This window comes from Curcuma longa, chromosome 11 (assembly GCF_044706935.1).
Source record: "Curcuma longa cultivar G26 ecotype Majalengka, Jawa Barat chromosome 11, ITB_CL_G26_1.1, whole genome shotgun sequence".
Lineage (NCBI taxonomy): Eukaryota > Viridiplantae > Streptophyta > Magnoliopsida > Zingiberales > Zingiberaceae > Curcuma > Curcuma longa.
Genome location: NC_133871.1, coordinates 11,030,666 through 11,055,576, shown reverse-complemented (window position 1 = coordinate 11,055,576; position 24,911 = coordinate 11,030,666). Strand labels below are relative to the sequence as shown.

Here is a 24,911-nt window from a genome sequence, read left to right as displayed (position 1 = left end):
TATAAAAATTTATTTTAATATTATCGAAATTACTCAATTACTAGTAATAATTTTGTAAGTTTGGTTAAACCTAATTCAATTTTAGGAATGTTGCAAAAATTAATAAAATGTAGACTAATTTTGATTTACTGCGTGCCAAGTCTTATCCTCTGAAAATGACTCTATAAATTCTGGTATTATATTAAATTTTATTTTTTATCATATTATTATATATATTTAAATAAATTTTATTCTATTTTATCCTTATTAATTTATTTTTTTATTTTTTTTCTCACATCATTTATCATTTTACAAAGTCAATTATAAATATTTAAAACTCTTGATCATAAATAATTTATCAATTTATATCAAAATTTAATAATTTTTTAACATGTCTAATCTACTAAAATAACATCCTATATAAAAAATATATATCATGATAACGAGTGTGCTTAGTGATTTTTTTATTATTATTCTAACCAATACACCATGAACGATTTCAATACTGATTCAAAGATTACCGACATGTATGTTCCTGAGATGGGGTTGTGGAAGGAGAAAAAAAAATCTGCAAAGCACTCAAAAAGAGATTTAGAATGACATCGAAGATGGATCTCGGCAAACCACTTCGATACTTAAGTTAGGGTTCGATGCGAAGAAGGAATTTAAAAGTTTAGGGAAGTTAGAGTTTATGTGTGTGTACCTGTGCCCATGGACATGAGTTACCTTTTTATAGCAGCTGATCTCTGAGATATTAATAATCGTTTTGAAAAATATTCTGACATACTTGTTCCTTTAGAAAGACTCCGTCCATATGAGAAGACGTTTCTACTTCTTTGGGAGAATTGACTCTATGTTTTTCGGTTTAGATGAAATGGTCATATATCTAGATAAGTATCACGTGACGAAGGTTGACTTCGGGTGTAGGAAGCATGCCAAGATCGAGCCATGAGATAGACATGTGATTCAAGAAGCGTGTTGAGACTGAGTTATGAGGTCGGCATACGATGCGTATCAGGACCGAGTCATGAGGTCGGGCATGTGATATAGGAGGCATGTCGAGACTGAAATAGGAGATCGACACATACTTTAGGAAACTTACCGAGACCGGAATAGGAGCTCAGTACATGTTTTAAGAAGCATACCGAGATCGGAGTAGAAGGTCAACACATGCTTTAAGAAGCATATTGAGACTGAAGTAGGAAATCGACATATGCTTTAGGAAGCACCGAAATAGGATGTTGAGAGTTTATTCAAATTCATAAAATAATCTTCAAATAATTAACTGATACTTATATTTATCTTATTTTCCTCGTATTCCTTTTATCTAATATCTACATAATTAATAAATAATCCTACCGAATCAATTATTATTAGTGCAAACAAAAAAAAATAGAACTTATCCTCTTCCTTTTACCTCTTCCTTGTACTACAGAACGTTTTGGCTGCAACCGCAACAAAATTATTTTCGAAATTATGTAATCGCTTTTTACAATTTTTTAAAAATAGGAGATGCATTAATTTTTTAAATATATATATATATATATTTTAAATTTTGCTTCTTACTGCATTTTATTTCGTGCACCGCGTGTTAATAAATTCTTCAGTAGTAGTCCTTAGCTGGAAACAACAAAGAGTGTGTGACTGCGAGCGTAGGGTTCGCCGTATGCGTTGTCGCGCATATACATGGCCAACTCGAGCGAGTCAGAGACACAGAGAGAGGCAGCGAAATAGGAAACTAAATCGCACCCCCACATTCAGATTCAGACCCACCAAAAAGGCAAGAAAAAAAGATCTCCTCGCCGCTTCGCTTCCGCCTCGCCTCTCCCCTCCCACCCACACAAACATAATTAGAACAAGCGCCCGGTTCGGTTGCCTTTTCGTCGCCCCTTCTCCCACAAATCCGCCGCCGCCGCCTCCGCCTCCTCCTCCTCTCTCCTCCCTTCCCTCGCAAGCCGCCGATTCGATGCCTGTGCATCCCTCGGTCGCCGCCGCCAGACCTGCCTTTTCGTTCTTGAAAAGCCGACAAGAGAGGAGGGGGGAACCGCTCCCTCGGCATCCCTCCTCCAGATCCCGGAAGCAGTTACCCTAGCAACCCTAGGCGCTCTAGGGTACTGCGAAGCTCTTCCTCGCGATGGGCTCTAGCAGGAAAAAAGGATCTGGAAGGGCAGCGGCGGCGGCCGCCGCCGCCGCCCAGCGTCAATGGAAGGTTGGCGATCTCGTTCTTGCCAAGATGAGGGGATTCCCGGCATGGCCCGCTGTGGTACTTCTTTTTTCCCCCCTTCCATCGTTCTTTTCAGTTGCGTTTCTCAAATTACTCCAATATTAGTATTAGAAGTCAAGTGTTTTCACTTACCCTTCTTGAAGAGAGCAAACGGAGCGAACAAAGACCATAATTTGAGGCTATGTTTTCTTTTCAATTGGGGATCTAGTTGAAAAATACTTGTTTTCAGTAATAGATTGTGTATACAAGAGGGGAACTGGATTTTTTATTCTTTTTTTTAAAATAAGGGTTTCGACCCTGAAATTTTTGGACGGGTGGACTTTGATATACTTGCTAATGGACTCTCTTGGTGCTTGACAGATTAGCGAACCAGGGAGCTGGGGCTTCTCCGCTGTGAGTAAAAAGCTGTTCGTTTACTTCTATGGAACCAAACAAGTGTGAGTACTCGATCACTGGAATTTAGGGGTACATGGAATGATAAATACTAATGTTTGTAACGTTGTTCTGGTTATACTTTATAATATCTTATTTCCTTCGTGCATTCTTGCCTCTTTCCACCAGTAACCTCCATTTTTGGAGGCCTGTATTGGAAGAAATGCAACACCATAGAACGTTTCCAATTTAGCCCAAAGAATTAGTGTTTTCCTTGTATAAATAATTGTGGTCCTATTTCAAAACCTGGATGATAGAAAGACACTGAGGTTGTTACAATACTGGTTCAGAGGTGGGAAGCTATTTCGAAGGAAGCTTAATTATTCTTGAATAAAGATATTTGATTGTTGAATGCTTGGATTTGAAATGGGAGGCTATTTTGACACAATTCCTTGATAACTTAGTGGGTATTAGACACCAACAATCTACAAAAAGCTAAAAATTCTATATACCTTGGTGTAGTTACTAATAAGGCAGTGATATTCTTAATAAAGTCCAAATGCTAAGAGCCTTAAGGTATAAACTATGCCAAGAATGAATCTTCTATTTTTATTTTTCTCTTTTGGTGAGTCCCTTAGTTTTTCCTTGTGCTATTTGATGTTGTTATAGCCAGAAATGATTGCAATTGTGAAGCTAAAAATACTTTTCCGATTTGTTCACTTCTCTAGTAGAAGCATGCGATATTAATCATTTTTCTAGTATATTAATTATACTCCCTGTCATATCTTCTCCTCTTAGATCAAGTGATGTCATGGCCATCTATCTATTTTCCCTCCCTCTTATGATTTTTGATCTCTTATTGTCAATCACATTATTGACTTGTTGCAATCATCATTGTGCTCCTTCATCGAAGGGCAATATCTTTTGCAGAATACCAACCACCTCATTATCTCTTTCTGATTGCACCTGTTGACCACCACCCATCCTTCCAATATTCTTGGCATGGTACATTATTGTGGGTTTCCCCTTCAACTCAATCGCAACCCCTTGCATAGTTTACTACTACTCCCGGCTATGCCTTTTTTGATTGCAGTCATCACCTTTTCATAAATTCCTATTATCAATGACTAATGACAAAATGAGAGCATGCCAATTGGTCCAGCTATCATCTTTACCAGAGAGCAACATCAGTTGGCCATCAACAGGACCATCTCAGTTGACACTTGACATACTTGACAAGCCAATCCTTTTATGTTCTCCAACAGTTGTCTCTGTTGTTATTTTTTTGTTGTTCGAGATGACCTCTGTGGGTCTCTTTACACTTTGTAATGCAATGCGGAGTATGAAACTTGGTGGTAAAAAAGTGTAGAAAGATTGTAGAAACTTAGGCATCACACTTAAGGTATCCTAGGCATCACAATGTATCTATATTGCATCATAATCTGAATTTTTTTTAGAAACTCACTTTCTATTTCCTATTTTAGCAGTACAACAAATATGCATATTGGATTCTTTAACTAAAAAACACAACGGACTCGTAATTAAAGACTCTTTTGACTGTCAAAGATTGGAATTGCTGAATTGTTGGACTATATAACTTCTTTTTGATTGCTCAAACTTTGACTTTCAAATGTTTGAACTCTTGGATTTTACATCATTTCCCAAATAGGCTCATCATTTTTCAACATATGTCAAATTAAGAATTGGCTTTGAAATTTTTATTTCTACGTTTATAGACTTTTAGAGGGAACTGTCACTTGTCTCCATCACTGTCTTACTGCATTATTTGTTTTTGCTTCATCTGTTATAGTCCTTGTGTCGCCATCGCATTTGTTGTTACCTTCTCCTATTTCCCTTTAATCAGCTATTGCGGGCTCTCCTTGTATTCTTTCATTGTTGGTCTTCTCTAGCATATTTCAACCCATCTTCCTCTTCTATTCTCAAATTGATATTCACCCTTGTTGAGAAAAAGATAAAGTCACAATCACCCTCTAATCATTGTAAATGTCTCATTAAATCCCACCTCACTTTATCAAAGAGTCCCAAGTAAGACCCCAATTTTTATAAACTTTCAAAGATATCCCACTTTCTTAGTTGGAAATTCCTTCAGTGATTGTCTAACCTTAGTTGGAATATTAATCAAAAGTCATTGGCAGAATATGAATGTATGACCTCTTAATTGTTAAAAGCCCTCTTGCCAATAACTCCAAAGTCAATCAACTATCTAATTAAAAATTAAGACAGAATATATATTTAGTTTTGAGGCACCACAACATGTCTTTATTTAAAGTCATATGTTATAATTCAATTTGAGTCATAGGTGTATTCATTACCTTCCATTTTAATTTATAAGCTTCACTACACCTCAATAATGACCTTTATAATTTTTTTCTTCTATTCTATGTGATAGATAAGGTTTAAAATTTCGAGTAGTGTTGAAGAACGATACTGTTTCAGTATCGTGTTGATGTTTCAATGCATGGTATCAGTAATGGATTGGAGTTGAAGAAGAAAGGATATGAAGCGTAGGAAGAAGACATTATTTGTGCCTAGCATGATTTTAAATCTTGTACCATATGGGGGCGAAATGGTTGAAACATATCCTTTCGGTAAATTTTTATAACTCGATACCACTCAGCACACATAATGTCTCCTTTTACTTTATATCCTTCCTCTTTCAACCTCAAATTTGCCACTAGCACCATGCATTGGAGTGTCGCGGCACGATACTGGAACAATATTGTTCCTGTTGAGATCGCTTGGTGGACGCGTCACCCGCCACATAGCACCACGATGGACGTCGTGAGGAGGAAGAAGATGGTGAACTCCAAGATCTGCAAAAATCAACACTGTGAGAAGGAAGGTCAGGGGTGTCCTTGGCTTGACCACTCCGACGCTCAAGTCAGTGACGAGAGGAGGAAGAAGAAAACTCAAGGTGCAGGAAGAAGTAAATGTTTTTGGTACTGCGTACCTATGTATATAATATCAGGGGAGTTATATAGACGGAGAGGGGAGAGAATTATACCTGCTTGTCTTATCGTTAATTAAGGAAAATATCTGTGCGCAATAGATTTTGTCAGAGGAGTAGATTTTGTCTGTGAGAATATTATCTGAGATCTCTTTTTAGGGTATGAAGAATATCCTGCCGTCCCTCACCATCGTAGCTACGTGTCATTATACTGTCATGTCTCATAACTGCTTGGCGGCAGTGATGTGATATATTGGATTTGATGGTGACCGTCGAATAAGATGGATCAGGGGATTGGATTGTAACCGACAAATCAGATAGATCAGGGTTCGAGTGGTCGAGTAGGGATTATGAATGAGTCGACCATGTCCGATTAAGTCTAGTCAACCGGTCAAGTCAACCGCAACAACCGGGTCTCCCTCTGCCTGTGCCACGTGTTTGGACAAGTTTGATGTGTCCCGATCTGAGAATGGTCTTTACGGGCTAGATCATAATACCGATAACACGATCTTTACGGGCTAGATCATAATACCCATAACAAGTATCTTTTCAAGCAAGGACTGAAACTACGGAACGACTTTGAGATTTTGAACTTTAGTGTTGAGTAGTATCGAGTTTAAGTGATTTATCGGAACGATATGTTTCGACCGTTTCGCCTGACACAGTATGAGAATCTAAACCATGGTTATCACACATCTAATATACTATCTCAAAAACCCAAGTTTGTACTTTCATGGCTTGTATAACCCATATCCTAATTATTTTACCTATTACAGGATATTTCTATCTTGATTTTAACGTAACTTATATAACCTGTTCATTGTGTTTTGTTTTCTGTAAGTAGACGCGAAGTTTTCTAAATTTTGATCATACTATGACTTGTTATTTGTGGTTTATTTACTTCCCTATGATGTTCATGATTAAATATTTATGATGCTTTAAGAACTCAGTTACTTTTAGCCGTGTGATACTAGTCTGTTACATCCTATTAATAGATTTAATTTGCCATATGTTCTTATTTTTTACTTTATGTGGTCTTTCTGATGTGAAAATTGAGTGGCACAGTATGCGATTTCAAACCATGGTTATCACACATCTAGTCTACTATCTCAAAAGCCAAGTTTGTACTTTAATGGCTTGCATAACCCATATCCTAATATTTTTACCTACTACAGGATATTTCTATTTTGATTTTAACATAACTTATAGAATCTGTTTCATGTGTTTTGTTTTCTGTAAATAGACTTGAAGTTTTCTAAATTTTGATCATATTATGACTTGTTATTTGTGGTTTATTTACTTCCCTATGATGTTTATGATTAAATATTTATGATGCTTTAAGAACTCAGTTACTTTTAGCTGTGTGATACTAATCTGTTACATCCTATTAATGGATTTAATTTCCCATACGTTCTTTTTTTTTTAACTTTTTGTGGTCTTTCTGATGTGAAAATTGACTGTCTAGTGCCTTTTGCAATTGCACCGACGTTGAAGCTTTCACTGAAGAGAAAAAGAAAACTCTTTTGCTTAAGCGTCAAGGTAAAGGGGCTGATTTTGGGCGAGCACTTGATGAGATAATTGATGTTTATGAAACTTCGAAGAAGCAGAATGCAGATCAATCTATTTCAGAAGATGATGAAGATGAGCCATGTGCTGAAGATATAAACTGTGTAAGAACCACAAGCAATTCTTCTAATTTTAATGACAGTTTGGAGTTTCGCTCACATATAGCTTCCAACTGTAAGCTAGAAGCTGCGTGTAACTTAATAGAAAACACTAATAGGATCAACTTTGAAGAAATTTCTGCAAACTCAACTGCCGATGATTCACAGAATGTGCAAATTCAAAAGTTGTCCATCCTCGATCAAATTAGACAAGACCCGTTAGTCACTACTTCTTCGAGGAAGAAAAGATTGAAGGATTCTTCTCATAAAAGTTCACTCTTGCCAAAAACTGTACCAACACTTAAGAGGTCAAGGAGTTCTTTACTTGCTGATTCTTCAAAAGCTCTCGAGTCCTCTTCAGTGTCTGATTCTGATCTATCTGGTACTTTTGTTCCTGACACTAGCCAAAATGATAATCCAGAAAACAATAACAAACATGGCCTGTCACACTCTGCTAGTTCAAATGGTTGCAGCGAGGAAGTTGGTTCTGATGTGGCATTAAAACATGAGTCCAACAAGTTCACTCAAGGCATTGTAGACTCTGGTTGTCATCTTGATGCTTCTACAGGCCAATACTTGGATAATAAAGAAAGGTCAAATAAAAATGACAAAATTTGCTTGAAATCTCCAGTCATTAAGAAAAGGAAAACTGATCGAGAAAAGGCTACAGAAAATTCAGAAACTAAAAAAAAGGATTTACCAGTTGTCCTTAGTAGTAGTCCACCAAATTTGTTTGATGAAATGAAAGAAATAATTGGCACTGGAGATGGAGATGAGTACCTTCCTTTGGTGAAAAGAGCAAGGGTTAGAATGGGCAAGCCACTAGAGGTTGGGAGACAACATGGTGAGCTTGTTGGTAATGATGAGAATTTGCACACGTCAAAGGTGAATAAATTTGAGGGACGTGATATGCCATCTAGTTCAGGAAATGATGATGATCTTAATGGGACATTTGCCAAGGAAGAGTTAAATACCTCATCAATAAATAATGACTCTCCTACAAGAACAAACCTTATTTTCTGGAAGGCCAAGTATCATTTGAATGTTTCTTCTCTGGATGTTGAAGCAGCTTTGCCTCCATCAAAACGCCTACATCGTGCCCTAGAAGCTATGTCTGCTAATGCTGCTCAATCAAAGAATGATTTTCCTGAATCTTCAAAGGCCACGAAATCTACTGCATCTCTGGATGTTTGTGAGACAAAGGCAACAAAGGCCTTTAATTTTTCTTCTGATGCAAAGATTGCGATCCCTGAGAGATTGCAGAGTACACATGCTTCTGATTGTCATGTACATGCAACTAATCAATCAACTTTGCCATTGCAGAATATAATCAAATCTCCATTAGCTTCCAAAGTAGAGTCTTGTGAGATTTGCCCTGAAATTGTCAGCAACCCACACACTGACTGCACTGAAATTGTGGGGGACCTTGATAAATGCAATGGTACCATGTCCAAATCCACAGTTGTTACTACTGAAAAGAAAAGTCCACAGGCTTATTCTCTGAAATTTATAGAAGACGAAGTTAGAGTTTCTTCCACTAAAGATATGTCTGATAAGGTATGCTTGCATGTAGACAATTCAAATAAAGACATAATGGGAAACAAGGAAGGAAGAGGGAGTGTGCTGATGAATGAGGTTAACAGGGATGACACTTCTGACTTCAATATGCACAAGAATGGTTCTCTTTCGACTGCCCAAGAAGGTCTTCATCCTTTTCGTCATGATGAAGCTGTTTCAATTGTATCGGCTACAGACATTGTCTCAATGACAAGCAGTGCTTCTGTGGCAACAAGGGCTTCTAGTTTTCAGTCTGATGAAGACTGTCAAACTGGTAACATGTAAGCTTTAGCATTGGATTTAACTGCCAACTAACAGTTGTGTTCTTCTGCTGCTTGTTTCTAAAAAACTCTAGTTGTTATCAGTTAGTTACTCATTTTTCTTAATATAATTTATTCTTATGATGAATGATTTAAGACAAATATTGCTACCCTTTAAAACTGCATTTTAGCTATCAGAAGTAAATTATGAATATAGAATAAGATAGAAATTTTATCTTTAAAATTTAGTTGTATATGCTCTTTATCCTTGTTTGTCCACTTTCCCGTTGGGTATTTGTTTAACTAAAATTTTAATTAAATTTGCTAGTTTCAACCTTCTCCAAATTCATTTTTGAAGGAAACATTCATATGAATTTTAAACTGTAACTCAAGTTTTGATGAAAAAGATATTACAAGTTGAATGCTCTAATATGGAATTACATTTATGCTGCAAAGAATAGGCAAAAGTCTAACCAAAAAATAGGAATAGGCATAAATCGCTTAGTTCTAAATTTACTTAGATATGGTGGAGTTTGTAAATTCATATTCCAAAGTTTACCAAATAAAATACTAACTTCTTTGTATCTAAGCTTATCCCATCCATTCCATTTTATGCCATTTCCTTCCCTACCAGCTGCCTCTTAGATTATTACCAAGGAAACAAGAGCTTTTTGTTGATATTGCCTTTTCATTTTTATTTGTTTATTAAAGAAACTCCTAGTCTCCTCGTTCTAGTTTCTCATCTTTCTCTGTTGCTGCCTTTCCCTCTATGATTCTCGCGATTTGCCCATGCCAAGGTTCAAAATGTCTAGCTGTGCTGAATATTCGGCCTTTGACTGGAATGATAATGTGTCCTTATTGTGGTAACGTTCCAAGGCATAATGTTAGTAGCCAATTGGATATTGAAAGAGGAAGGAGAGGAAGCAGTGGAAGGAGACATTGCTTGAGTAGTATCGAGTTTTGATAATTTATTTGGAATGGTATGTTTCAATGGTATCACCCGACATGGTACAAGATTTCAAAGCATGACCCATGCTTGACCAAATCCTATGCATGACCAAACCCCATCTGTTGTTCCCACTCCCAACATGGAGAGAAGAATCTCCCCTCTCATTGACATTCCTTCCCAACACAATGCTAGCTTCACCCCTGCAATCTGCGGCAGAAAGTAGAAATCCAAACATGTGTAGCAAACTCTTTCTTTCATACTTCAACTTCTCTTGATGTACTATCTCCTGGCAGAAAGTAGAAGATCAAATACATGTAGGAAACTCTTCCTTTCATATTTCAGCTTCTTTTGATAGAGTATCCCCCCATCTGTGCATCGTCCCCCAATTACAACTGACCTAACACCAATGAAAATCCACTCACAACCTAGTTTTCACAAGCCATCAGTGTCTTGACACCGCCTCCTAAGGTTGTACTCAACCTCCTTTGTAAACCCCTGATTGTTGCTTGTGAGATAAAAAACGCCCCTACTTCACTTCTCATGCAACACACCCCTTTCTCTCTCTCACCCCTACGTGCTCATAACCAGTCAACCACCCTGCCACCCCTCCTCTCCTTTGTTTGCGACCATGCTTTCCTTGGTTTGCTTTTCGCAATCCCATTGACTTCAAGTCCTTTTCCCTCTTTTGTCTCTTTCTTCTCTTAAATAAAAAACTCAACCCTAACTTGTCCGCTGTTATGTTCATCTAAAACTTAAAAAACTTATTCTCTATTGTTGGCGTCTTGCCCATCATGGTACCCTCATCAACCATTGACGCTAAACTGAATAATTCTCTTTTCTCCTTTGGGTTCTCTACATGGTTTCTCAACAATATTGATCTAACAATAGTTTCGTTAATGATGTTCTCTCTCTCTCTCTCTCTCAATAAGAGATGGACTTTTATAGTTGTACTCTCACAGGCAAAATGTATTCTGCAAGGTCTAGATTTCTCTTAGAGTTTTTGGTTGAAGGAATTGTCTTTTCTTCACCTTTGAGAGTTTTCAGTTGTTTATGTTATGTTTATACCTTGATACAACAAGCTTGATCCTAGAGTTGTTCACAACTTTTTTGGATACTCTTGCACTTAGAAAAATGGGCTACAGGTGTTATGATCCATTGCCTTATCATTCTTATGTCTTTTCTATGTCATATTTTTTAGGCTAATATATTATGGGATTTTCCTTCGTTGTCTTTCAAAACCATATCACGTCCACCGTCAACTGCATTCACATCTCCTAGAAACATCTACTACTCCATTATAGTTGTGTCAAAGAAATTTTCATCAGATTCATATCCTTCCATCAACTTTGCCTCTAGATCCTTTGACATCGACTTCCTTCCATCAGACATTGTCGTACCTATTGCCCTAAAAATGACAAAGGTATTTCCACTGTTCTATTGCTAATTTTGTTTCTTTGGAAAAAATTAAGTTTAGCCTTGCTATGTTCTTATCTACAAAGATTTTTAGGTTACACTATGAGCTCTTAGATCCCCATTAGAAGCAGACGATGGATGAGGAGATGTTTGCGATTTTATCACAAGGAACATGTGAACTCGTTTCTTGTTCTGTTGGTCTACAATGTGTATCTTGTTGATTCACCGTTAAATTTTTATCTAATGGCAAATTGATCATTGTAAAGCAAGATTTGTCGCCAAAGGATACACAAAGGCCGTTGGTGTGGATTACTTTATGATATTCCTCCGTGTTGCCAAATAGTAGGCCAAAGGTCAAAAATGCAGTTTTGCACAACGACCTTTCTATATAAGTTTATATGGAGCAACTTCTAGTTTATATTGCTCAGCAGGAAATTAAAATATTTATGATAGAAAACACAATTTGTGGTCTCCAACAATCAAATGTGGTTTGAAAAGTTCTCTCAAATTGCTCAGGTTGGCTATACATGTAGTAAAACTGATCATCCAGTCTTTATCCCACATAGTGCAGTATTTTAGTTTGGTAGTTATGTTGAAATAAAAGTAATATGCAGCACTTTAGGCTACTTTATGATTCCCTGTGTAGTCGGAGGTAACTTGATAGCATAGGAAAGCAAGAAACAGCTTGTTGTAGCACACTAGTGCTGAAGCTAAGTGTAGAGAAATGACATCCACAACTTGTGAGAATGTAGATCAAGTCCTTTTTTATGATCATGGTTTTAACAATGCTATTAACTGATATAGATTGTTATGGCTATTTATATTGCAAGCAATTGAACATAATAAACATATTGAGGTTGATTGCCGCTTCGTTCATGATGTCTGTCGTGTTCAGGAAGATCAGCATGCCATATACAGATTATAAAGAATATATTGTTGATAGTTTTATTAAATCTCTTCTAGATATCCATTTATATTTCTATCTAACAAGCTGAGAATGATATGTATCTATACTATAGCTTGAGTGAGTAGTGTCAGGAAGAATAGACATAAGTTACTTAGTATTATATTTACCTAGTCTAACTAAGTTTCTTAAAGCTTGATTGTTATATCTTTCTGGTACCAGATGTTTGAGATAATACCCAACTCAACTTTGTGAACCTCAATTTAACTGTGTGAATCCAAGAACAACTCTAGTTATTGTTAGATTTGGTTTTCTAAATTTGCTCATTTTCAATCAAACTTTGTTAATATGTGTTTCAATGAACATCTAAAAGAATGTTCCATAAGAAATAATTTTTTTTATAAATGGATGATTTGGATAGGCAATATCTTTCTTTCCCGTGCCTTATACAAGAATGACTGCATTTTCTGTAATATATTTGTTTGGTAGTTGATTATTTAAATGACTGGATATGGTACTAAATAATTACTCAAATGCTAGTAGCTTTGTTTAAAATTTTGTACCGTGCTAGACAAAATGAGTGAAATTTGTCATGTCGCCCACCGCTAGGCATCGTTGGCCGCAGGGTGGCGGTGGGCACGCAGGACGTCACATGGGTGCAAGGCAGCAGAAAAATTAAACAGGTTAATACTTTCAATCAACTCCTCTCTATAAATAGAGATAATCTAAATAGACTTAATCAAACCTAATAAAACTATCCCATTAATTTAATATATTTATATACTATTTGTTTTGATTTCAAAAATATATATTTATTTTTCATATGGTCACGGTCTCGTATTTTTAAAAAAATTATTTTATTATTTATTTAATATTTAGGTTAAAATTTATATTTTTAATTAATATATTTTATATTTAAAAAGTGCAGAAATCATATTGGCACAACACAATACAGTACCAAAGCTGTATTGTTCCAGTCATAAACCAAAATTCTACGGATCAAGATTTTAAATCATGGCTGGTAGTACTTAGATGAAACATGTTTATTCTTGGGTTTAGTTTGATACATGACTGATCCAATCAAATTGAGGTGAATCTAAAAGTGTTGCATGCCTTGAGAAGTTAAAATACCAAGGAACTTTTTTTGATTATTTATCTCTATTTATCATGTAGCAATTGTTTATTGTAAGCTCAAGAGTAATACAAGAAAACAAAGAGGAAGCTGGAAAGTTTCCATCACTGTGTTGAATTTATAGCTATATGTTCTGGCATGTTACCTAATAAATATCATAGTTCATCCCTTACTCCAGCTTGTTATTAGTAAAACAAACTCAACCAATTACCATAAACACTTGTTAGAATTAGCTTGAGATATCTAGGCATGAATTATCAGTCAAGGACGGCATAACAAAGGAATGGTCGCTCTTTGTTTCTTTTCATTTTTACTTTAGGTCTTGGTTGAGAAATGTTTGTGGGCAATACCATCAAGATCATCACCTATGTAGGCCCCAACTATTTGGGGTATGCTACATTGATCCTTATCCCTCCATTTAACTCTGAGTAAGTTTGTATGACTTGTGATGTCTAGATACCTTAAATCACAATTAATATATCAACTAAAATATTCTACGGCCTCATACCTCGTCACTTAATTTTAATTGATCCAATATGTCTTCTTATTTGATTAATTGATCACCTTTCAACATGCCCATGCTTGCTTAATCTTAATTTATGTTTCTATCATTTTATCCTATAACTGAGATGCATCCCTTTACCTTGAATATTAGTATTTTTGTTTTTTTCCCATTAACTTCATTGATCGATGTTACTATTCTTATTTACATTAACTTTTACATGTGATTTAAGGGCGCCAAAACTCAATGAGTATTGCTCTAATATCACACTGCTCCAGAAGCTACTCTCTGTTACAATACTTGTCCTTTATTCCATCTTCATCAATATAAAAGGTCCAAGATATTTAAAAGTCTCTGGTAGGAATTTATATCGATCCTTTTAATGATCAAGTTCTGATGTAATAGTAGCTTGTGGTTGTTGATACTTGATAAACCTTTCCACCAGCATTTTTTATCATCTATTTAATGTGCTGCTACTATGATAACCAATCCAGTTTGCTTTGGTATATACTAGTAATTTAACATTTAATGGTTTAATTGTTAGATCTATTTGCTTCTTTTGCATTTAGGCATTGTTCTTCAAAAGAAACTTCAAATGGTAGATGCAGTTCTCCAGATTTGACACCCATGAAAGAATTGATTGCTGCAGCTCAGTTCAAACAAACTTTGTCTCGCTGCACTTCATTTACTCATAACTATGTAGACAGTAAACTCATTCCAGATACAGTAGTAAGCCCATCCCTAGTCCACAAACAAGATTCTCCTGGGCACGGTATACATTGTAATGGTTTGGTCGACCATAAATTGACTGTTGATGATGGGATTCATGTTCTCCAGAATGACGGCAGAGATCCTCATGTTAGTATTCGACTGAAAGGCACAAACAAATCTGCCCGTCCAGAAGCAAGCGTAGCAAGGAAAACTTTTGAAGCTTTGTTGTGCACCCTATCAAGAACAAAAGAGAGTATAGGCAGAGCAACGCGTCTTGCAATTGATTGTGCCAAATATGGAATGGCTAGAGAGGTTTGGAGCATTTTCTTTTTCTTACTTTAGTTACAATTTGATGATTTTTTTTCCACTTGGCTTGCTTTCAAATATTTTAATTTGCATACTGTTTTATTTTTTTTATGTATGAATTTGTTCTTTTTTTACAGCTATTGTTCTTATTCGATTCTAACACATGATTGTTTTTCTGTGCTGTTCTGATTTTAACTTTTGTGTCAACGTATTGGCACTTGCAACATTTTGTGTCACAGCATTTATTATCCACATGCAAGAGTTTTTTATTGCAAATTATGATGCTTAAGATTTTGTGGAAAAATTGTTTTCTTGCCTAAAGCCATTAGTGTCAAAATTTTGTGGAGGCATGCTGGATGGTTGCTGTGAACAGATAAATTACATTGAGTGACTAAATGGTCAAAGAATTTATTGTCCAACACTTGAGAAATATACTCTTGATGTTAATAGGCGGCAAGCTAGAAATAGATGGACTTCATTTTTTTTTAAAATTAAGGAACAAACTCGTATCAACTTGTCCACGATTCATTTTGCTTTTTCTCGAGTAGGATGTGCCGCTTTTGGAATGTCTGTCATCTCTAAGTGGGTCCAAACAAAGTTCTAAAGTTGCCTTCTTAGATTGCAGTAGAAATGTTTATTGTCCTCAAGTTGTAGGAAACAGAATCTATTGTATGATAGTAACTTGGCTTTCATGTCTCATTGTTAGCTAAATAATTCTTAGAATCTCACCTACACTATTTGTGTCTGAAAGTTTGTTTCAAGGTTTCCAAAGATACATGAAGGAAAAAGTTAGTTATTGCTTACTTACAATCATGAATTGTTGATGTGATATTTCTTGTCCCTCTCCCTAGATACTTGTATGCATGGGTTACCAAATTAAGTTCCATCTGGAGAGAATTATCAAGTGATTTATTGATGTCTATATTAGATTGTGCATGTTGTTTTATACTCATTTATATGAAAGATGGTTTGACAAATAAAGCACCAACAATTATTTGGTTGTCAATCTGATACTGAAGCTTTTTGGCTTCACAATGTTGCCATCATGTTCATGATTTTTAAAGTTATTTGGATAAATGTAGGTCTTCTCTTGGGTTGTTATGGTCATATTTTCTTGTCATCTTACTTTGCATCAAAATTGTCATCTTACTTTGCATCAAAATGGTTATCTCATGTGCATGTTAATAATCTTACTAGGTAATTGAACTAGTACTCCAGTATCTGGAAAGAGAACAAAGCTTGCACAAAAGGGTAGACCTTTTCTTCCTTGTGGATTCAATTACTCAATGTTCTCACATTCAGAAAGGTATTTTGCTGAGACCGTCCACTTTTATTTCTTTATCGGCATTGATGTTGTAGTGATAGTTAATTTGTAGTGCTTTCTCTTTAAATTTCTAGGTGGAGCTAGCGATGTTTACCCTTCTCTTGTCCAATCAGTGCTTCCACGCCTTTTGTCCTTTGCTGCCCCTCGTGGAAATGCTGCATCAGAGAATCGTAGGCAATGCCTTAAGGCAAGGGCATCAGGAAATTTCTTTCATGATTTTTTGTTAACTGTGTATGCTAATCCTAACGACCGTCATTTGTTGCACTAGGTTTTGAGATTATGGTTTGAAAGAAAAACCTTGCCAGAATCAGTGGTTCGTTATCACATGCGAGAACTTAATTCTGCAAACGAATTTCCATTTGGTTCTTCTCGACGCCCATTTAAAACAGAGAGGGCTATTAATGATCCTGTCAGGGATATGGAGGGAATGCTTGTTGATGAGTATGGAAGGTGCAATTCCTCTTATGATTGCTTTACATAAATTAATCATTTATGATGATGCATGCAAAAGTTAGTATAAGGATCTAAAATGGGAGAATACGTTTGATGTGTGTGTGTGTATATATATTAGTTGGTTGATATGACTTCATCTTCTCTTGATTGGCCCAGAAAGTTTTAGTGTAATTCAAGGATTATTATATGTAGGATGATTAGGTTCCTTATACTTGCTTATTTAACTGTTAAAGAACTTCTGTATTATTCATTTATTAATTTTCTTAAGTTTATAATTCCCTTGACCTAATTAATCTGTTTATTTTCATTGTTTTCTTAACATCAGCAACACAAATTTCCAACTTCCTTGCCTGCTGCGAGCTAATGTGTTTGAAGATGATGGAAATACTTCTGATGAAAAAAGCTTTGAGGCTGTCACACCTGAAGGATCTGCTCCAATTGATCAAAAGGCACATACTTCCTCTGAGAAGAATCGACATGTGTTGGAAGATGTCGATGTTGAACTTGAGATGGAGGATGTATCTCCTCCCTGTGAAGATAGCATAAACTCAACATGTCCTGTTGCAAGTGCTGCTGATGTTAATTCTCAACATCAAGTTAATCATCAATATCCGTTGCCCTTTGCTCCTCCACTTCCAGATGCAAAACCACCATCTCCACCCCCGCTGCCATCATCTCCTCCTCCAGTTTCTTCTTGTTCGAATGGACATGGTCTTGCTGCACAGTGGCATTTAAGTTGTCAGAGCCTTAGTGATGCTGCAGATTTACATTCTACTAGAAATGCCCTTGTGAGTATCAGTCAAACAAATTTCTAAACTAATATTCCTGGTCCGTATTATTTATGAATCATTACTTTATTCACACAGAACATGCAAAGCCAACAGCCTCACCTTTTTACCCAACAGCCTGCGAATCAACAAGATAGTTTGATGCCCAAGCCTGCATCATATTATCCCAATTATGGTAGTGCTCCTGGTCAGATACCTCCGCCAACTATATCTGCTTCTCATGGAACTACTAGCCATCCATTTGTACATTCTCAGAATAGTTTGCAGCCCTCAGTTTCAGTTAGTACTACTTTGACAGATACAGTTTACCACGTGCAGCCGCCTCCGCCGACAGTTTCAAATCACTTTTCTTATGTTCAAGCTGAACCTCAGCAAAGACCACAAACGTGTGGTAATTATCCTCTCCCTGAGAGATATCAGTATATACAGGATAATATCCATCGCGGGAATTTCCATTCTGATCAAGTTACAGGTAGGCAGTTTCAACATGAGATAGTAGCAAGAAGCAATTTTTCTCCAGCTACTCAGCCTGGTACTGTGCTCATCTGTGGTTTTTGAGTATCATTGTATTTTTTCTGAAGAAAATTTTATGTTGTATACCTGATTTTTTGTTCTATCTTCCTCCCCTTTTAAAGGTTCATCCGTCTATGGCAATATTGAAACACCATCTGCTTCTCTGCCCCATTATGGCCATCCACCAGAACCTCCTCCAATTGCATGTAGTGGTTGGTCACATCCGCCAATGTCAAATTTCGCTGCACCAACTTCAAGATTGCCAGAGGTTCCAGCTCCAAGAATGGAAGGTGGTATTTGTGCTTCAAGAATACCTTCTTGATCACGTGTTAATTTATTTATTTTGTTGTTACTTGGATTCCACAAATTTCTCATGTTGTAAAGTTAACCCTTCTGGTTGGCAGGGTGTGGCTATTGGAGACCAAGATGATTTTTCTTTAAAGTGGTATGTTTTATCACTGACATTATGAGCTGCACATGTTGAGTTATTGTTTATGGAAATCTAATGTCGTGCCCTTCTGATTGAATTACATATATCTAGGCTGTTTATGAGGACCAATCACGTAGATACTTTCTTAGAAGTACTCAATCTTCAGCTGACTGGTGATTCTGTAAAGGGCGTTTTCTGTTTTGAAGATGAGCAAAGTGGTTGGCCTCATTGTAAATAGTTGTATCAGCAAATATTCTTCAAATGCAGAGGTGGAAGGACTGTGTAGGCGCTTACCAATCTAGTTATTTGTAGATTTAGTTGGATTAGTCTTATATATTCCTATGAGTAGGATCATGGTATTTCAGTCTTTGCCTGATCATTTTTTTTTCAAAAAAATTCTTTTCCCCATTTTTTGTTGTTTTCAATTCCATTTCCAAACTGGAAGAGCTCCCAAATTGGAAAGCTAAAGTAATGCAGATTTGATCAAGCTAATGGTGTTATGTTTTGCTTATACATGCATGCAGTCTAAGAGTGCTCATGAAGCATGCTGTGTAACTTGTAACCTTAGGATTTATGTGCCAGGGATGAGATTCATTTAGTCCGCCTTAAATACCAAGCCTGCAATGTGTTTACTTGTATATGTATTTTTTTTCTTTCAAAATATTATGTGCTTATTAATTGATTTACTACATGTTCAAGCTGCCAACTGATATATACAATCCTTTACAATGATTCTTACTGCTTAACTACATCCGTTAAAGATGAAAGCAAGCCACTGTGTGGATTGTGGTGCAGTGCTGGAGCCTTAGAGATTTGGAAGTGATAGTGCCGTATATTATTTGGTTCTATTGTGGGGCTTTCATCGAGCATCATACAATTTTCAAAGCTTTTAACAACTAGGTCTTTGGAACCTTTCATCTAAACTCATTCTGTGTGGGGGAAAAAAATCAAAGGGATCTTAATTTTATCATCATCAAAGTGTAAGGGTGTTTTATTATTGCTTCCGAGACATAGTTGAGTTGATTATAATAGAGTAGAGTTGCAAAAGTAGATAAGGGTTCAAATTTCAACGAAGTCGATATAATATTTTTCTCTGTCGTGGTCAATTGCAACTTCTCAATTTACTTTTTCACAGTTGAGGTAATGTCCTTTTTCATCGTGGTTAATTATAATTTTTTTTATTTATCTCCTTATAGATGGTTGTGAGACTGACTGTGTGAGGTCGTTGGAATGGTGGATTTCATCTTTTTATAGAAAAAGGTGTTTCACTCTTGGGGCTATGGTGTGATGATAAAAGATATAAATTTTTTAAATAACAAGAGTTTAAATCATATCTAAGGTAAGGTATCTAGTGAGTTTGAAAATTTTATTATGTTGAATTGTTGTTAGGATTTATCTATATTTTTTGATTTATTTCGATAGTCAATAAGAAATTTTCATGGGATTGGATCCTAATAAATTCGGATGGTAGAATGTTATGTAAGAGTGAGGATGCAATTATGAGGGAACAATCCATTGGAAATAAAATTTCTTCCATTTAAAAATATCACATGAGAATTGGAATCGAAATTTTGAAATAATAATCTTTTAAAAAAAAATAAAATTCCTAACCCGACAGATGTCGCTCGATAACCTCTCCCTAGTGTCTTTTTATTTATTTTTTAATTTTTGAGATCAGATTAATTGATTAATTAAAGGTAATCGATCTCATTGAATTCTCGCCGTCTATTTAACCCGGGGCAAAGGCGTCTTTTACTATTTGTAGGTGATATAGCAAAGATAGCAAAGATCATATACTTTTATTTAGAAGACAAAAGAAAAAAAATAGAATAACAAGAACGCACTCGCTCGGCGTTGTCCTCGTCCTCCTTCTCCACCGCTTCCTCCCTCGCGTAATCCCTTTTCCTCTCGTCTCTATTGTTTCTTTCCCTTCTCGCTCCTCCTATACTCTCTCCATCCATCTCTGTCCTTGTTTACTCCCAAATCCCCATAGTCTTCCTATGGCGAGCATTTGGTTGCCAACCGCAGCGGCGCAGGCTGGCGGCGTTCCATTTGCTGGATTCGTTGGACGGCGCCGTCCAAATTCGATGCCCCACGGAAGATGCAGCTATAAAGAGAATCTTTGCCCCAGAGCGGCAGTTTTCGGTTCGCCTACATCCCCTACATCAGTATCTTGCGCAGCCCCCTTGATCTCTCTCCGCCAACAGCGGATCATGGCGATGATAAGCGACTTAGCTCAAGAAATGACGACGAGGGAGTTATCCTACTCCTTCAGGTCGGAAAGAGGAGACCTTGTGAAGGTGGTGGTGGTGGGAGCTGAAGGCGTGAGCTTTGCGGCGCATATTGAGGTTTTCTCCAGCTCGGATGATGACCTAGTCTTGATTTATCAAGTAGCCAGGCCTAGTTCCTCGCGGTCACTTGTTGAAGATGGCAAAAGTGAGACGAGTTTGATTGGCGTTCCCTTTGCTCGGATTTCTTTTGGGAGGTACGCATTGGATTTGGAGTTTGCTTTCGCAAAAGCTCCCTTTTATCTGTCATTTTTGCTGCATTTATCTTCTGGCGATGTGGAGATTAGAACTCATAGAAAGACGAACTTTCGCGTGCCTGTGGGCTTTGGACGAGGGTATCCTGCTCCCTTGGGCGTATCCTTTTCTGATCATGGAATGGTCAATTTCTCTTTGGTTTCGAGGACTTCTGAGAAGGTTATACTATGTCTCTATGATGAGAAAGCCGAGGTTCCATCACTAGAGATTGAATTGGACCCTTACGTCAATCGCACAGGCAATGTTTGGCATATCGCTGTGGAGAGCATTGAGGGCTATGCCAGCTACGGTTATTACTGCAAGGAATCAGCAGAAAGAGGAGATGCGTTTCATGCACATCGCGCGCTGTTAGATCCATATGCTAAAATAGTTCGAAATCTTCTTCCTCGGCAAGGTGAACCTTTGCTTCTCGGTTCACTGGAGAAGGAAACCTTGTTCAATTGGGATGGTGATTCCCATCCATTTTTGTCAATGGAGGAACTGGTGGTCTACAGATTAAATGTGGAGCAATTTACCAAGGGTAAGTCTAATGGGCTATCAGGAGATCTTGCTGGCACTTTTGTTGGTGTGAGCAAGAAGGTACAACATTTTAAAGAGCTTGGTGTCAATTCAATCCTGCTTGAGCCAATATTTCCATTTAATGTTGAGAAAGGATGTTACTTTCCATATCATTTCTTCTCGGTGGCACATCAGTACGGTGAAGAGCGAAGTGCAGCTTCGTCCTCCAATTCTATGAAGGAGATGATCAAGGCACTGCATGCTGAAGGTATAGAGGTCCTGATGGAGGTTGTTTATACTCATACTGGGGAGGGCTGTCAAGTAGTATCACTCTGCGGCATTGATAGCTCTTTGTGTTACAATGTTGATGAGGGGAAGCATGGATCAGAAACTAATACTATACTGAAATGCAATAATTCCTTCGTCCAAGAACTGATTATTGACAGCCTCCGGTATTGGGTGATTGAGTTCCATATAGATGGCTTTTGCTTCCTTAATTCTTCTTTAATGTCTCGAGGAGAACATGGGAATCACTTATCGCGGCCACTTTTGATGGAAGCTATAGCATTTGATCCTGTGCTGTCAAAGACAAAGATTATTGCTGATTGCTGGTCTCCTCTTAAGATGTCATACAAGGAATTCCAAGTTCCTCACTGGAATCGTTGGGCAGAGATGAATATGAGATTTTGCAATGATGTGAGGAACTTCTTGAGAGGTAATGATCACTTAGGTGATTTTGCTTCTAGACTTTGTGGTAGTGATGATTTATTTTCTTCCAGAGGCCCAGCTTTTTCTTTCAATTTTGTGACAAAGAACTTTGGGCTTCCTCTTGTCGATTTGGTCAGCTTCAGCGGTGCTAATCTTGCTTCAGAACTAAGCTGGAATTGTGGTGCTGAAGGTCCTACAAATACAAGTGCTGTGCTTGAAACACGCCTTAAACAAACAAGGAATTTCTTGTTCGTCCTGTTTGTTTCACTTGGTGTTCCAGTGCTAAATATGGGGGATGAATTTGGTTACTCTACCGGAGGTTCACCGTTGTACAAGGACAGGAAGCCGATAGATTGGACTCGTGAAGGAACAGGCTTTAGTAGACAAATAAGACAGTTCATTGCATTCCTAAGCTCACTTAGAGTGCGGCGCAAGGATATTTTCCAGGGAAAACACTTTCTGCAAGCGGAAAAGATTGTTTGGTATGGAAGCAATCAATCTCAACCACAATGGCATGACTCGATGTCCAATTTCTTGGCCGTGATCTTAAAATCAGAACTGAAATCTGATAACTCAAATTCGAGCATTGGCGATTTGTTTATATGTTTTAATGCCAGTGATCAACCAGAGACTATTGTTTTACCAGAGCAGTTGGATGGAAGTGTTTGGCTTCGTCTTGTTGATACTTCCCTTGAATTTCCTGGATTCTTTTCAAGTAGTTCTGATACAAACGTACACGAGTACCAAGGATCATCATCTTATGAACTGAATCCTCATAGCTGTGCCTTATTTGAAGCTGAAATAAGTACTCCCAAGTGAGGGAATGACTAAAGAAACAATAGTACATATCCGTTTTCTTTTTTTGGGTTCAAAACAAAAGTATATCAGTTCATTAGATTGAAGAAACTTTGTCTATGTTTACTATCTCTTGCTGCCAATAAATTGAGCTTTCTTGCTAATAAGCATTGAATATGTACAAAAGTCATTGCTATCTGTTAATCAGATTAATTCTTGTCATCAGAGATCTGCTAATCATGCAATCTTGTGTTCTTGTTTCATCATGTTAAGAGAGTTACTAAGAGTAATACTTAACTCCATGTTCTTTGTATAGAAGTGTAACGGAGGAAAATTGTTTGCCTACTTATTCTGGTGAGGTTACAATGGTTCCTCTTTAATTTCAGTTTGAAGATTAAATTCTATCAATTTGATCTTTGTAAGATTTCATCTAAATTAGTTCTGAGTAATTGGTGATTTTGAATTAGGAAGGTTGAAGTTTTAAGTATTGATAATAATGTATCAGATTGATGTGTTTATGACTTATGTTGGTGTCTATTAATGGCTAAATTATTTAGTTGATGATGAATTTATTTATCTTCGTTAAGTAGAATAAGACCAATTAAATGAATAACATTAAACAACTTATTAATTTTGATGAATAAAATTGAATAATTGAATATATATATATATATATATATTTGTTAATTATTCGTGAAGATGGACAAATAAATTTCTATATATAAAGCTCACTAATCAATTAAATAAATTTAAAAATATAAAAAATATATATTATTAAATAAGTTAGGTTTAAAAGCTCAATAGCATATAAATAAATTAAGCTCAAATTTTAGAAGAAAATTAAGCTAAATTTAATAATTATTTCAACAATTTTGTTTATTTTAAACTTGGCTCACATAAATTTATTAGACTTGGCTGATCCTATCAATTAACTTCTTTTTTTTTAGATTTTTTATATTTGAATAAATAAGTTCACGATAATGAGACTTTATCGCTTAATTAAATTGGTATTTCCGTGTAAGTAAATTTTGGGTATTATTTAAATCACGTATTCAACTTTCGTAACACCCACATCACTTACCATATTCTCGTTATGTATTTATATCTTTGAATTTGAATTCGATAATTAAATTATGAATTATAAAATTTTAAATTTATAAAGACTTGATAAAAATATTCATTAATCAATATTACTAATGAGCTCTTAAAATTATTTTTTTTAAAAATATTAAATTTTTAAATAGTGTAGATTCATTAATCAGTTTGATTGGAAATTGATGGATAGATTTAGAGAATTTTAAATCATTTTAAATTAAAATTAATATATTTTGAAAAATCTTCTTAATATCTCTATGCTTATCTGAATTTGAGTGTAAATTGAAAATAATAAATTTTTGAATACGTAGATTAAGATCCAAGAATATATTAATTTTGATTTACACCAATTCTCTAGAGAAAACTGACCTATAACGAAAACAAAAGATATTTAAAGAAAAGTAATGATAGATAGCATAAAAAATTGTAGCATTAATGTAACATGACACATGGGTCCCATTGACATATAGTAAAATTCATATCCATACATTGAGTATACATTGAGTGTGTCATGGTATATTCATGTTACAATTTTCATGTTATCTATCATTATTCTTTAATGAATATGATACTTAATTTATATATCATAAACATTGAATACATAATATCAAAACTTTTACACGGTTCAATAAAGTGCCGTAATTGAATAGGTTGATGCATTGGTCATGTCAATCACTTCATGTTTCTCTCTGTAAACATTTGTAAAATAATTTAATATCAATCTTAATAACAAAGGCAAGCTGTGATTATTAATATTCACAAATATTGAAAATATAAATATAAATATAAAAACTTTTCTATTATTTGCGCCCGATCAACGCAT

At 36.0% G+C, this 24,911-nt stretch overlaps 2 protein-coding genes across 2 annotated transcripts; both read left to right on the top strand.

Annotated features, from left to right (window-relative positions):
- Positions 1-1,857: 1,857 nt before the first annotated feature.
- LOC141838309 (protein HUA2-LIKE 3-like) lies at positions 1,858-19,065 on the top strand. Its single transcript, XM_074725751.1, has 12 exons — positions 1,858-2,242; positions 2,564-2,640; positions 7,009-9,045; positions 14,494-14,947; positions 16,139-16,247; positions 16,340-16,452; positions 16,534-16,715; positions 17,044-17,506; positions 17,585-18,038; positions 18,142-18,309; positions 18,424-18,464; positions 18,561-19,065. The coding sequence occupies exons 1-11, from the start codon at positions 2,114-2,116 to the stop codon at positions 18,447-18,449; spliced, it is 4,212 nt and encodes a 1,403-aa protein (XP_074581852.1). The 5' UTR covers positions 1,858-2,113; the 3' UTR covers positions 18,450-18,464; positions 18,561-19,065.
- Positions 19,066-20,296: 1,231 nt separating this feature from the next.
- On the top strand, positions 20,297-23,296 carry LOC141838311 (isoamylase 2, chloroplastic). The gene has a single exon (XM_074725752.1). The coding sequence runs from the start codon at positions 20,450-20,452 to the stop codon at positions 23,015-23,017; it is 2,568 nt and encodes an 855-aa protein (XP_074581853.1). The 5' UTR covers positions 20,297-20,449; the 3' UTR covers positions 23,018-23,296.
- Positions 23,297-24,911: the final 1,615 nt, after the last annotated feature.